The 13,300-nt window shown below is 61.4% G+C and overlaps 2 protein-coding genes across 51 annotated transcripts in view; one reads left to right on the top strand and one right to left on the bottom strand.

Annotated features, from left to right (window-relative positions):
* The window catches only part of SORCS2 (sortilin related VPS10 domain containing receptor 2), a 507,067-nt gene that overhangs the window by 237,330 nt on the left and 256,437 nt on the right, over positions 1 to 13,300 (top strand). Inside the window, exon 1 of one of the 48 annotated variants that reach the window (XM_084971439.1) lies at positions 4,423 to 4,631. The exons of the other annotated variants lie outside the window; for them this stretch is intronic. Within the exon in view, the coding sequence (XP_084827565.1) occupies positions 4,459 to 4,631 (173 nt within the window). The 5' untranslated portion in view covers positions 4,423 to 4,458. Of the gene's footprint in view, positions 1 to 4,422; positions 4,632 to 13,300 lie in introns of those variants that run through there. 48 annotated transcript variants of the gene reach the window in all.
* PSAPL1 (prosaposin like 1) lies at positions 8,536 to 12,856 on the bottom strand. Of its 3 annotated transcripts, none has more exons than XM_084971544.1 (2): positions 11,230 to 11,885; positions 8,536 to 10,903 (listed from the first exon to the last, which is right to left on the bottom strand). In XM_084971544.1, exon 2 carries the CDS (start codon positions 10,742 to 10,744, stop codon positions 9,461 to 9,463), a length of 1,284 nt encoding a protein of 427 aa, XP_084827670.1. In that variant the 5' UTR covers positions 10,745 to 10,903; positions 11,230 to 11,885; the 3' UTR covers positions 8,536 to 9,460. The 3 variants fall into 3 exon arrangements, with proteins under 3 accessions (XP_084827670.1, XP_084827669.1, XP_003482388.2); XM_084971543.1 differs by having other exon boundaries at positions 11,243 to 11,583; XM_003482340.4 differs by having other exon boundaries at positions 8,536 to 12,856.

The raw sequence follows: 13,300 nt of genomic DNA, 5'->3' as shown, positions 1-13,300 counted from the left end.
GGATGTCTCAGCCCTGCCATTTCAGCTTGGCCTTGGGCGAGTGGCTCATTGTTTCTGGACCTGTTTGCCCACCTGTAAGGCGGGTCTGTTTCCTGTCTGAGTTAAGGAGGGCGGCGGTTACTGGGGGTGCTTTGCAAGGAACCTGCTCTCCCCAGGCATGAGGCTTGCCCTCCTTCGCGACTCCTGACATCTGGAGGGTTGGGAGAGGGAATCAGCTTGGTCAGGTCAGTGGGGCGGGGGGGAGGGGGTGAGCAGAGGACGGCCCTCCCGTCTTGGGTAGGAGGGGTCGGCGAGGCTCCCCGGGACGTGAGGAAGCGTTGGGGGGTGAGGCCCCTCAAGGGGCCCTGGTGCCAGGGCATCTGCCGCTGACAACACGGGGACACCCACGGGGACATGGAAGATTGGAAGGATCCTGGATGAGGTTGGGTTTCCCAGCCGGTTTCATCTGATCAGGCTGGTTCCGAAGCACCTACGAGGCGCCACCAGCCGAGCCTTACAGTCTAAGACATGGTCACCCTCCTCTTTGTACCCCGCTCTCCCTCGGCCCCGTATTCTGGGCACTTACCCCTGCAGGTGCTCTCCTGGACTCAGACCAGCCCTCTGCCCTCCCAGAGCTTCCATCCAGGGTGAGGCAGACGGGTGTCCCGGGGGCAGAGGAGCGGAGCAAGGCCCGACCAGGGGTTAGACTGGCTTCCTGGAGGAAGCGGCATCTGATGGTGACTTCAGGAGGAGCCCCAGAGTGAGCGGACAGCTCTGGAGAGGACTTGGGATGCCCCCTGCAAAGTCCTGGAGTGGGAGACCATGGGGAGAGTCTGAGAAACAGAGCGGCTGGGGCTCTATGCCGGGTGGCCTGTGGAGGCCAGCGGAGAGCGTGGCTCTACCCCACGGGAAACTTCTAAACATGACGTCATAGGTCAAAGGAGTCTAGCTCGTTTCTTGGGGAGCAGGAATCACACTCTCTGCAGGACAGTCATGCTGTCTGCTGATGGGAGCAGGGTGGTGATGTAGGCATTAGGTTTTGCTGGTGTGAGCTGATGGGAGCTGGCATGAGCTGGTGTGAGCTGGCGTGAGCTGACTTGGGCTGGTGTGACCTTCTGTGAGCTGACGTGAGCTGATTGGAGCTGGTGTGACCTGGTGTGAGCTGATGTGAGCTGATTTAGCTGGTGTGACCTGGTGTGAGCTGATGTGAGCTCATTGAGCTGGTGTGAGCTGACATGAGCTGACTTGGGCTGGTGTGACCTGGTGTGAGCTGACGTGAGCTGTTTGGAGCTGGTGTGAGCTGATGTGAGCTGGCATGAGCTGATTGAGCTGGTGTGAACTTACGTGGGCTGGTGTGAGATGATTGAGCTGGTGTAAGCTGACAAGGGCTGGTGTGACCTGGTGTGAGCTGACGTGAGCTGTTTGGAGCTGGTGTGAGCTGATGTGAGCTGGCATGAGCTGATTGAGCTGGTGTGACTGGTGTGGCTGGTGTGAGATGATTGAGCTGGTGTAAGCTGACAAGGGCTGGTGTGACCTGGTGTGAGCTGGCACCAGCACACCATTATTAAGGAAGATTCTGGGAGTTCCCGTCATGGCTCAGTGGTTAACGAATCCGACTAAGAACCGTGGGGTTGCGGATTCAATCCCTGGCCTTGCTCAGTGGGTTAAGGATCTGGCGTTGCCATGAGCTGTGGTGTAGTTTGCAGATGCAGCTTGGATCCCGCATCGCTGTGGCTCTGGCGTAGGCTTGGCAGCTGCAGCTCCAATTTGACCCCTAGCCTGGGAACCTCCATATGCTGTGGGTGCAGTCCTAGAAAAGGCAAAAGACAAAAAAAAAAAAAAAAAAAAAAGGAAGATTCTGGAGTCCTCCAGCCTTCCAGGAGTCTGTAGGTCTACAAGCCCAGTCGGCTGGGAGGCTGCTGCTGGCCCCGCGAGCAGACGGGATGTTTGGCTTTTCTCGGGAGCCTGGCTCCCGGCCCCACCCCAGCTGGTGACCATGGTGCTTCATGGTTTCCCGGGCATGCGTAAGAAGGGGGTGGTGGGGGCTGAGGTGCTGGACAGCCTCTGGCTCCTCGTCTGAACAGTGGGGCGATACACCCTCTTCAAGAATCTCTCTGAGGGCAGGAACCGCAAGGGCAGAGAGGATGGGGCGCTCTCTCTGCAGCTTGGGGGATCCTGGCCCAGTGCTCTGTGACCCCACGATGTCCCTTTGACCCTCTTGGCTTCACTTCCTTTGCCCCGTGTGGACGCCGGACCCTGCCCCTTGGCTGTAGAACCCAGGTCTACACAGCTTTCTGAACTAGGTGGGTAAACCGGGGCTCAGAACAATCCAGCCGCTCCCTGGCATCACCCAGCGCCTCTGGAGCAGCCCCTCCTCTCGGCTGCCCTCCTCGCCCCAGTGGGGCTGCCTGGATGCGCCCTGTGGGTGACGACTTTGCCCAGGAGGTCTCAGCGGGAGAAGGGACCACAGCTTCAGCATCCCAAAAGGGTGCACCCAGGACCTGCGGAGTCAGCTCCCACCTGTCCTGGGAAGGTCCCCGGCCAGTGCCCATCACGGCCAGTGTCCATCGGGGCCAGCACCAAGGTCGGCTGTAAGGGACCTCAGCCCCCAGCCCCCAGCTGCCCATCTCCTGGAGGCACAGGTGCTGTCTCCTGGGTCAGCTGGCCGGGCGCTGTCTGGCCCACGTCGGGGGGGGGGATCATCAGGAGGGTGGAACAGACCCCTCCCTGCCCCTGCCCCTGGCCCCAGGTGGGCTGAGCCTAGGAGCCTAGGGGCTGGGGGGAGGTGGGGGTGGAGCCTTCTGCGGGGGGTTCCGGGGCCGCCTGCCTGCCATGACCTCTCTCCTGCTTTCTTCTTTCCATCGGACTCCAGAACACGAGCGTCGCCTGCCGCCGGCACAGTGCGGTGAGAGCCTCATGTTTTCAGGGTTTTGGTTTGCCTTGTTTTTTGTTTTGCTTTTTAGGGCCGCGCCTGTGGCACATGGAAGTTCCCAGGCTAGGAGCTGAATCGGAGCTGAAGCAGCCGGCCTCCACCACAGCCACAGCAACGCCAGATCCGTGCCGCCTATGCGACCTCCACTACAGCTCAGGCCAACGCCCGATCCTTAACCCACTGAGCGAGGCCAGGGATCGAACCCGCGTCCTCCTGGATCTTAGTTGGGTTCTTAACCCGCTGAACCATGATGGAAACTCCTGTGTTTTCAGATTTTCTGGCTGCCCCCAATCCGTGTCCCTTCAGGGCTGTGGAGTGAGCGAGTGGCATTCCTAGGACTGGCCTGAGTGGCTTTGGGCAACACAGGGGACTTCCATCCCATGCCCTTGACCACCCCGGGAGGGCCCCCGGGCCCTTCCTGCTGTCCTGTGGTTCTGTAATCTCACCCTTCCCCTGGGAAGGTCAACCTGAGAAACCGGTTTGGGAGCCTGAAGCCGTCCCTTCCTCTGGGTCACTCCCATTGTCCCACATACATGGCTCCGTGACACCTAATAGCCTCTGATCGGGAACCGGACACCAGAGGGCTTCTAGCGCCTTCCAGGGCTGCGTGAGGCATCAGAGAGAAACAGACTGGGCTTCTGAGCTGGGACTGGTCAGAGGCCCAGGCTCGGAATCCCATGGGGAGACGCCCGGCCTGCGGATCACGGGCCGGCGCTAATCTTAGGCTTGTTTGGCTTGGCCGGGGGAGGACTTTCAAATGAGCTTATGGAGCTGTCAGCAGTTAAGAATTTTGAGATCTCCCGCAGGTGGCCTGGGGTTCTGACCTCTGGAGAAATTAGAGGAGGGGGTGGCAGTGGCTGTATCCTCCCAGCACCACCAGACCGCCTTCTGGAAGAGGCTGTTGTCCCCGACCCCCGGGCCTGGGGAGCAGGGTCTGTGCTCTGCCTCCATATGCCCCAGTGTCTGGAAAAACAGGCACAGCTTACATGCTGAGAGTTAAGTTTTTCCTCTAATAGCCTTTTTATTGCTTTAAAAATTTTTTTTTAACATTTTATTGAAGTATGGTTAATTTACAAGGTTGTGGTAATTTCTGCTCTGTGGTAAAGCAGCCCAGTCATACATAATACAGTTTTCTGGGGGGGGTGAGACGAGGACCAGAGCCCCAGAGGCAGCATTTCAGAGTTTCGAAAAGCCACTGCAAAGGGAGACCAGTGTGGACGTGAATTTGCTGGGGGAGGGGGCGGTCCATGCAGCCGAGCAGACATTTTATGGAGGTTTGTGGCTGGTCTCGTGAAGGTCACTGCCAGCACGCGGAGCAGACGTCACCATGGGGGACTTCAGTGCCCTTCTAGATACGAGGACAAGCGCGAATCAGGCTCATAACATCTTCTGAAGACCTGTTCTGCCAGTTTCCCCCGAGCCCAGCGTCCTCCCCCTGCTGTCCACCCTGAGCTCTTTCGGGGGGGTCGAGGTCAAGGGTCGGCAGCTGCCGCGGCTCCTGATCCAGTCCGTGCGGAGGCAGGTGGCCGGGCTGGTGTCCAGGTGACATGGTTTTCCGATGCCAGGGCTCCTACCCGCTCGGCAGGAAGCACCTCCCTGGGGACTCACTCTGCTGGGCCCCCGTGTGGCTGCAGACCCGACAGGACAGCTGGGGGCCAGGGCAGCTTATCTGGAATCTCCGGGTGGAGCCTGCTGTTCCCGAGACGTCTTTTCCAGCCGGGCGAGCTCAGGCTTGGATCCCGGGGCTGCCTGGTGGTCCTGAGCGGTGGGGTGCTGGAGGGTTGTGTGGCCCTCTCGCCGGCTCTGGAAAGGCCCTTCCCAGGACCCACGGCCAGCCTGGGGGGTCCTTCGGGGTTGGTTATCGACGTGTGCTTTAAGCCTTACAGGTGGCACTTTCTGGAGGGAGAACAGTCTCTCTGAGTCCCTCACTGCCTCTTCCCTCCCCGCTTCCCCCCCCCCCCCGCCCCTGCCCTGCCCCGTGTCTATCAGACTCTCCCAGCCAATCACGTAGCTTAGCCTTGACTCAGTGGGAGGGTCTTCTGGGAGCCGCTGGGACATCTGACCAAAGGACTGCCCAGGCCATCCAGGTGAGCTCAGGTCCCAGGTCTCCCTCTGGCCTTGGCCCAGGTTCCAGTGTTTTGCAGCTGCGGGAACCTGCAGACACCAGTTGGGTGGGCCATGGGGTGGCGCAGGCATCTCAGCTGTGTGTGCCCAGCTCGGAGGCGGTACCTCGATTAATCCCCGACAGGTGCCCCGGGGGGGGAGTCCCTTTTATCCGCGTTATACTCTCCGGAAACTGAGGCTCAGCATTGCTGAGGACCCTGCCCAAGGCCACACAGCAGTGAGTGGCAAAGCCAGACTCCACCCTGTCCCTCTGCACAGCCTGCTCTCCCTCTGCTCCGCCGCGTGGCCCCAAGATGCCCCGACTCTTCCAGAAACATCCCATCCTGACCTCAGTAACAGCCTGGATGCGTGGATCTGGGGACTTCAGAACAATGGGGCGATGAGGGCAGCCTTCCTGGGGAGGCGGGAGGCTGGTCCATGAAGGTCGGGCAGCCAGACAAGGAAGGTCTCCATGGCGATAGGAGGTGGGAAGTGGGACCCGTTCGGGAGCCGCTTGCTGCCAGCACGGCCCCTCCACACGCGCACCTGGTGTGGGGAGTCCTGGCTGTCCTGCGGTGAATTCTGGCACAGTCTGTCTCCAGGGTCGTGTTCCAGGCAGCTGCGCTAGTGTGGGGGGAGCGAGGTGCTACTTAGGAGCCTCTTGGGAGGGAAGAGCAAATCCTCCTGCCTCGCGGGTGGGGCTCCGGCCCCTGGCTCCTCGGAGTGATCAGATGCACCTGTGTCCCTCCCCAGCCCCTGTGTCTGGCTGGACCCTAAATGCCATCGAAGCTCAAGCTTGGGCCTGGAGTCCACAGCAGGGCCAGCCCCGCTCCCTCTCTGGGCCACAGAGACTGGCGCCTGCTGGGCCGGGGTCTGTAACCTCCCTCCCTCACCAGCATTCGAACCCTGGCAGGGAGTGACGCAGAATGAAGGGGGACTCTAGACAGGGGTAGCTGCCTGCCCCCCACCCCAACTCCTGAGCCCCTGCGGTATGAGTGGGACGAGTGGGGACAGCAGCGAGTGGGAAGGTGGGTGAATCCAGGAGCTGAAGTGTGCGCGTGGCTCAGGACCCTGGCCTTTGACAGTGGCCACCTCGTGCTGGGTGACACAGGCGTTGGCAGAGAGGCGCAAGGGTGCCCCCCCACCCCCGACCCCCTCCCGGGGTCTGCTTGGCTGTTTGGGGAGGAAGCCAACCTCTGTGCAAACAGGCCAGGCTGGATGTCAGCCGTGGACCCCAGGACGCAGCCCAGCTGGCCGTGGCCTCCCCCAGGCCTTGGACGATGCCCTTGTGTGTGCAGTGACCCTGGGCAGGCGGCTGGGAACTAGTTCATTTTCATTCATTGAAGGATGACTGTCATTTTTTACACCTGGGGGCCGGGGGTCTGGCCGTGGCTGGGCCTTTCAGAGCCATCTACTCCGTGGAGACACTCAGCCCTGGTGGGAAGCTGCCCACAAAGAGCAGATCAGAGGGGGGTTTAGGCTGAAGATGGGGGTCCCCGGAGCCAGCGTTCCTTAATTCACTCAACAAACACGGGACCCAGTTGTAAGCTGGCTCTGTCCTGGGAGGTGAGAACACAGCAGGGACCACTGAGGCAGAAGCCCTGCCCCCTCGGGGCCGTGGTGCAGAAGGGAGGCTGACCATGGAGAAATCGACAGGCCGTCCCATGGTGGTAACAGCTAAGGAGAGATGAGCTGGCAGCTAGGCTGGGAAGTTCAGGGTGGGGACCAGACCAGGCCTGGCCTCGCCGGGAGGTGGCATGGGGACAAGGTCTCCAGGAAGGAGCGACCCTCAGAGAGGCCTGGGCCACTGCGCTGAGAAGTGGGCGATGGCTGGGGCGGTGATGGAGGAAGCAGGACCTGGGTGAGGCGTCTACTACACTGGTCCCAGTGAGCGGGCCCTGGCCCGGGAAGCACATCCACAGCCAGATTCGTCTTCAGGGCTGCTGGGGCCATTTCCCAGACTGGGAGATGGAGACTGAACCAGGAGCTCGCGGAGCTGGCCTGCTCCCGCGCCCTGGCTGTGGCGAGTTGGGGCTGGCCCAGCCCTGACTCTGGGCTCTGTGCAAACCATCTGTGCACACATGAGTGTGCACACAGCCACACGCTTGCCACACACCCTGTGAAGTCACGAGTGCCCCCGAGGTCCTCCGTCCCCCGGGGTGCCCTCATGGGGCTCCCTGAATCTGGCTGTCCCCGCGCCCTGCGCCTGCTCTCACGGCCTCAGCAGCTCAGTTCCCCGCCGCCGCCTCCGCCAGGCTTTCTAATCGGAAAGGAATGTGATGAGGGTAGATAAGGGAGCAGCGGTTAAGACCCTCGGGGGAGTAGATCAGCCGTATCTGACCTAGAAACCTCGGCGCGTCTTAGGGGAGGAGATGCAAAAAGAAAACAGTGAAAGGTCTTCTAAGAGGCAGCCTAGAAATGCAGAAAGACGTGGCCAGTGGGGGAAGAGGCTAAAAAGCCCCCGTCCTGACCGAGAGGGCGTCGGGGGGGGGCCCTTCTCAGACGTCATCCATCATCCATCTTTCCGAGGACCCAGGGGGCAGAGGGCATGGGCTCAGGGCTGGGAAACTGAGGCCAAGGCCATGGAGTGGTGGTGTCAGGACTTGAACCCAGCCTCTTGGGTGCCGTGGGTGTGAGGTCAGGAACACAGGCCCTGGCGCCCACTCCTGCCTGGGCTGGACTCCTAGCACTGTCGCCTACTGGCTGTGTGATCTTGAGCCAGTTATGAACCTCTCTGGTCTCTGTCTCCGCTTCTGTGCGATGGGGCGGTGATGGTGGTTGTGGAGGGTGCAGAGCTTTCCGGGCATGTGCTGTAGGGGCAGTGGGAAGCCCTAGGTGGGTGGGTGGGGGATGACCACTGGTCATCGTCCTCCATGACTGCCATGCATCTGGACCTACATGCTGTCACAGCTCTGACGTGGGCTGGTGCGAGCTGATGGTTCCCAGGCCCAGGGGTGGGGTGGGCAGAGGGAGGGGGCGTGTGGAGACCCCGCCCTGTCCGCCGGCTGCAGGGAGCTTTGGGTTGGGGGAAGGCGATGGGATGGCATCTCAGCGCTGCGTAGACTGTCACCTGCGAGACGGGTCTCACCCCCTCCTGCCCTCTCACGGGCTGACCAGTGATGCGTGACCAGTGATGTCCCAGGAAGCTGTGACCTACCAAACAACTGTCAGCGGGTGTCCCGAGGAGGGGCTGCAGCTCCATCCTGTCCCAGAGAAGGGCACGTGTGACTGCAGCCTCTCGGGCTCTTCCCGGAGAGCCCTGTGCTGGCATGGGCCACAGTGGGGGTCATGTCCCACGTGCTGTGACCCATGGCCGTCCTCAAGGGGTGCATGGTGTCCTGGGGAGACAGATGGTGACAGTCTGGCACAATGGGAAACCACAGCGGGCACGGCACCTAGGTCGGGCTCAGAGCCCCAGGAAGGCTCCCTGGAGGAGAGGGCGCCTGGGTGGGGCCGGAGAAGCGGGTGTTGCAGCTGCCCTGTACCCGGGCCTCATGAGAACGAAAACACAGCCAATGCTGTTTGGAGGAAGCCTGCAGTTTATTTAGCACTTGCATAGCCAGATGCTTCTGGGGACCCTGAGCTGGGTCTTGCTGGTCCCAGCAGACGGATGGATGCTGGTCCTTTGGGGGGAGGAAGCTCGCAGACATCTCCTCACATTGTCTCAGTGTCCCCATGAGACAGGTGTGATCACCCCCATTCTACAGATGAGAAAGCCGAGGCTCCGACAGGGGGAGGGGTCTGCTCAGCCTGCCCAGCACCCGGCCTGCTTTCTTTCCTCTCCCTGCTTAGGGCGCAGGGTGCCTCCTGCCTGTCACTAGGGCAGCCTAAGCATGGGGTACAGGGAGGGGTCCTGCTGTGGGCTGCTTGGAGCCCAGGAACCCCTCGCAGCATGTGAGCGAAGCCCCACCTGCTCCCCAGGAAGATTTACAGATACTCACACCTCATGTGCATTTCGAGGCCACCCCAGAGAGCAGCTCTGGCCTGAGCAGGTGATGGTGGCTGTGGATGAGACCTGGTCCCCCCCCAATTGGTCGAACAGGCACGGCCCTCCGCCCGTGACAGCCCCACTCCTCCCCTCCTCTCCCTGCCACCGCTCACCCCAGCCATGCCCCCGTCACCAAGGTGAAGAGGGGGCACCAGCGGCCACTGCCAGGCCCCACACCACCAGCAACAGCACAGTGATGGGGAATCGGGGGAGGCACGATCCCCTCATCCCAGGCCATGGGTGACGCGTGCCAGGGCCAAGCCACGGGGCCCGGTGGTCAAGACAGACTGCTTCTTTCCACCCTCCCTGCTCTGAGCCTCAGTTTCTCATCTGTGAAATGGGGGTGGGGACAGCACCCACCTCATAGGGTCCTTGTGGGGTTCAAGGAGACGAGGGCCTCCGGGGGGTGGGGGGTGCTGGCCCCAGCCGGGTCTCGGGCAGCCGGGTCACGCGTGCTCTCAGGTGTGGAAGGGCGACACTTTCCACACGTGGCGCTGGCAGTGCTCCACGGCGTTGCACATCTCAGCCGTCTCCGGGCTCTCACACCAGAAGCTCGGGCCCATGACGCACTGGTCGGTGCCCAGCAGCGCGGTCCTGGGCCTGTGGCAGGCGCCCATCTTCGTGCACAGGGTCATGGGGTCCAGTATGTCCCTGAGCGTCTCGATGAACAGGGGCTGGTACTCGGTCACGAAGCGGTTGCACTGGGTCATGTAGGTCAGCGGCAGGATGCTGCAGCCGCCCTTGAACGTCCTCAGGAGGACCTGCCTGGTGCTCCTCTGCTCCAGGTTGCGGGCAGACAGGTCCAGCAGCCGCCTGCACCCGTTGCAGAAGGCGCCGTGCCTCTCCTTGTCCAGCAGGGGGGGCAGCAGGGTCGCAGGGGGCTCCGGGACGTCCCGGGCCCACCGCCGTCTGCTGCACAGCCAGATGGCCGTGCACAGCTTTTTTGGGGTGACTCTGGTCAGCAGCTCCAGCAAGGTCGGGCTGTAGGCGTCCACCAGGGTGACACACTCTCGGACCAGGGGAGCGGGCAGGGCCGAGCACAGGCGGTCCAGGGCGTGGATGATGATGGCCTGGGTGCTGTTGGATTCCAGCCAGTGGCCCAGCTTCTGGACCACTTGCAGGCACACGTCACAGATCACGCCGGCCTTCATCTGGAGCTCCTTCTCTTGCCTCGGTGACGCCAGCTCCAGGGAGGGGACTCTGTCCACCGAAGCCACGTGAGCCAAGCGGCCCCGTCCCTCCAGCTCCTCACAGAAGCCCCCCTTCTTGCAGACCTCGTGCGGGGGGACAAACCTCAGTGTTTGCTTGATGGGCGCAAAAAACTGGCGGAGGTAGTTCTTGCAGAGTGAAGCCAGGCTCGGCTCGAGGGACTCGCACTGCTCCTGTGTGGTCACCTCTGCTAGGGAGGACAGGCTGGGCCCAACGGCGTCCTGGAGCTGAGTGACCAGCCGGACGCAGTCCTGGCACACCAAGCTCGTAGCAGTCCGCACAGGGTGGAAGCTGAGGGGCCCGTTGGTCATGAATGGGGCCTCTCCCTTGGATGTATCCTCCTTGGAGAGCGGCCCCGGGGCAGCCAGGTTCCTCTGCAGTGGCTGGCACAGGGTGAGTGCCACACACACCTGGGCCGGGGCGCTGCCTGGGTCCCCGTGGAGCATGCTCAGGATGGCTGAGCCGTGGGCCTCTGCCATCCCCTGGCACCTGGCCGAAGACCCCTGTCTGGGAAGCCACTCACAGGTCTTCATCACCAAAGCCAGGATGTCCGTCTCTGTGGCCTCGGGGTTCAGCCCATTGCTGGCGGCAGCCGTCACGTCCAGGCACACATCGCAGGGCAAGGTCTTGGCGGTGGGCTGGCTCCAGACAGTGCTGCGGCAATGCCCCACGGCCCCGCACCTTGTCGCCACCTGCAGGTCCCGACACCACACCACTGAGCCCTTGGCACACTCCTCGGGGCCAGAGATGGGGCCGGCCAGGGCGGTGCTCAGGACCCCGGGCAGAAGAAGCAGTGCACAGAACATGCTGCCAGGTCACTGGGCCGGCCCGGCCGCCCGGGTGCTGATATAAACCCGGCGGTCCCGCCTGCTGCGCAGTCCCAGGAGCCCCGCCCAGCTGGCACCTCCGCAGCCTGACTCATCTCCCGGTGCCCCATGGCCTGGTGTGGGCCGCTTCTGCCTGGAACCCCACTCTGCCCTCCCCCTGGATAAGCTCTCACTCATCTTTCAAGACCCACCTTGTTTACTTACAGATGAAGCAAAACTGGACTCCTTCCCGCAAAGCCCGCCGGCCCCGCCTGGCTGCGGCAGCTTCCCCGAGGCTCACTGTCCCATCCTGACCTGTTCCCGGGGCTGGGTCCCCTCCTAGATATGAGGCCCCAGGGGAATTTTTGCCCCCTTCTGGGACACACAAAATGCATTCTCTCCTTTTTATGCCGGGAGATTAAGTGAATTCCATGGCTGGGCAAATACTGAAGCTCTGTTTTCTACATTTGTCCTTGAGATGGGCTGCCTGGCTGGCCGTGCCCTGCAGGAGCCCTTCACGTCTTCACCTGTGACGGGATCGCTTGTTGCCCTCCCAGGACAGCCCCGCACGGGAGAGCCTCCCGGACCCCGTTGGCTTCTTCCTTCTGGAAACTTGGCCGAGTGTGGGCTGGTCCACTCTTGGTAGGAAGATGGTGGTGGAAAGAAAACAAACACAGAAGGATTTCGTCTCATTCCTGTGTCTCTTAGGCTCTTACTATTCTTCCTGAGCTTTAAAAAGAATTACCAGGTGAGAGAGTCAGTGCTGGGCAGGTGCGTGCAGGTGTCCTGGTTTGGATGCTGTCCAGTAAATGGAGAGTTCAGAGCCAGCCTCGCCTTTGGCCTGATTTCCACACGGTTCCCAGCTCCCGCTGGGCCTCCCGGGATGGGCAGGTCAGAGACCCAAGGGGAGGGCCCTTGGTGGGCGTGAGACTCTCGGTTGGTGCCGCCCCCCCATCCCCCCCAGTTCCAGGGCTCTGAGGGCCCCGTGGGGCATTCCGTACCCCCAGCTATGTGGGTCAGGCTTGGGGCCTGAGGTTGCAGCGGCCCCGGTGGAGGAATGTGGCCGGGGCTGTTCCGTCTGCCTTCCTCCGGGGTGTGGGGCTGGGAAGAGCACACGAAAAACGGGGTGCCCTGAGCTCTCGTTGCACCCTGGACTGTGGTTCCTTTGCACCGGAGGACAGACACCTTTTGGGATGAAGGGAGTCTGGGCGTGTGCTCATGTGCACGGATGGTAGCTGCCCAGCTCCAGGGGCTCCATCGGCAGAGGTGGGGCTGGAGGCTCGGTGCCTGGGCCAGGCAGGACTCGGCTCATTTCAACACACTTCATTCAGGGCATCGCCTGGAATTCCAGGGCACCCACTCTCATCCTACGCGACTGTGGGCCCAGGGCCCAGCATGCAGGAGGCCCTGCCCCATGGCGTGGACGGGCCTGCACCAGGGCCCCCCGGGCAGTCCCTGGCCTCCTGCTCGGCCCTCTTGCCCACTGCCTTGGCCTCCTTCCCTGGACACTGTTCTTCCCAGAGGTCCAGAACATTCTCCTCACTGATGGAAAACTGAATGGTTTTTTATTTCTAAGAAGCATAGGGAGTTTCTGTCTTGGCACAGTGGAAATGAATCCAACTGGTAACCATGAGGATTCGGGTTCGATCCCTGGGCTCACTCGGTGGGTTTAGAATCCGGCTGTGGTGTGGGTTGCAGATGTGACTTGGATCCCGCGTTGCTGTGGCTGTGGTAGTGGCTGTGGTGTAGGCTGTCAGCTGCAGCTCTGATTCACTCCTAGCCTGGGAATTACCATATGCCTCGGGTGCATCCTTAAAAAGCAAAAAAAAAAAAAAAAAAGAACCCGACTAGTATCCATGAGCACTCAGGTGAGGACTCAGGTTTGATCCCTGGCCTCGCTCAGTGAGTTAAGGATCGGGTATTGCTGTGGCTGTGATGTAGGCCGGCAGCTGCAGCTCTGATTCAACCCCTAGCCCAGAAACTTCCATATGCCATGGGTGCAGCTCTAAAAAGAAAGTACATAGGAGACTTTTTTCTTGGACTTCCTAATTTTAAAATTTTTATTAAAATATTTTGTGTATGCAGGAAAAGGCGCAGATTTTGTGTTCAGCTCAGTGAAGACCCACAAACCTGCACCCAGATCCAAATAGAATATTGGCAGTTCCCGGCAGCCCCCTTCCAGACACCCCGGGCCTGCCCCTGCCTCACTGGCTGCCAGGAACCGGGACTGTTTCAGGTCTGACTCTGTGCTGATGAGGTCCATCTGGCTGCTGCACTCTCAGT

The sequence above is a fragment of the Sus scrofa genome, chromosome 8 (genome assembly GCF_054392235.1).
Source record: "Sus scrofa isolate SSC_HxYL_T2T_F1_AM1 chromosome 8, Sscrofa_HxYL_maternal_Yorkshire_Landrace_v2.0, whole genome shotgun sequence".
Classification (NCBI taxonomy): Eukaryota; Metazoa; Chordata; class Mammalia; order Artiodactyla; family Suidae; genus Sus; species Sus scrofa.
The sequence above is the reverse complement of the archived record's forward strand: the minus strand, read 5'-3'. Positions and strand labels throughout refer to the sequence as shown.

Coding starts and splice junctions, on each gene's coding strand:
- PSAPL1 (XM_003482340.4), bottom strand. CDS start 11,017: ATGTTCTGTGCACTGCTTCTTCTGCCCGGGGTCCTGAGCACCGCCCTG.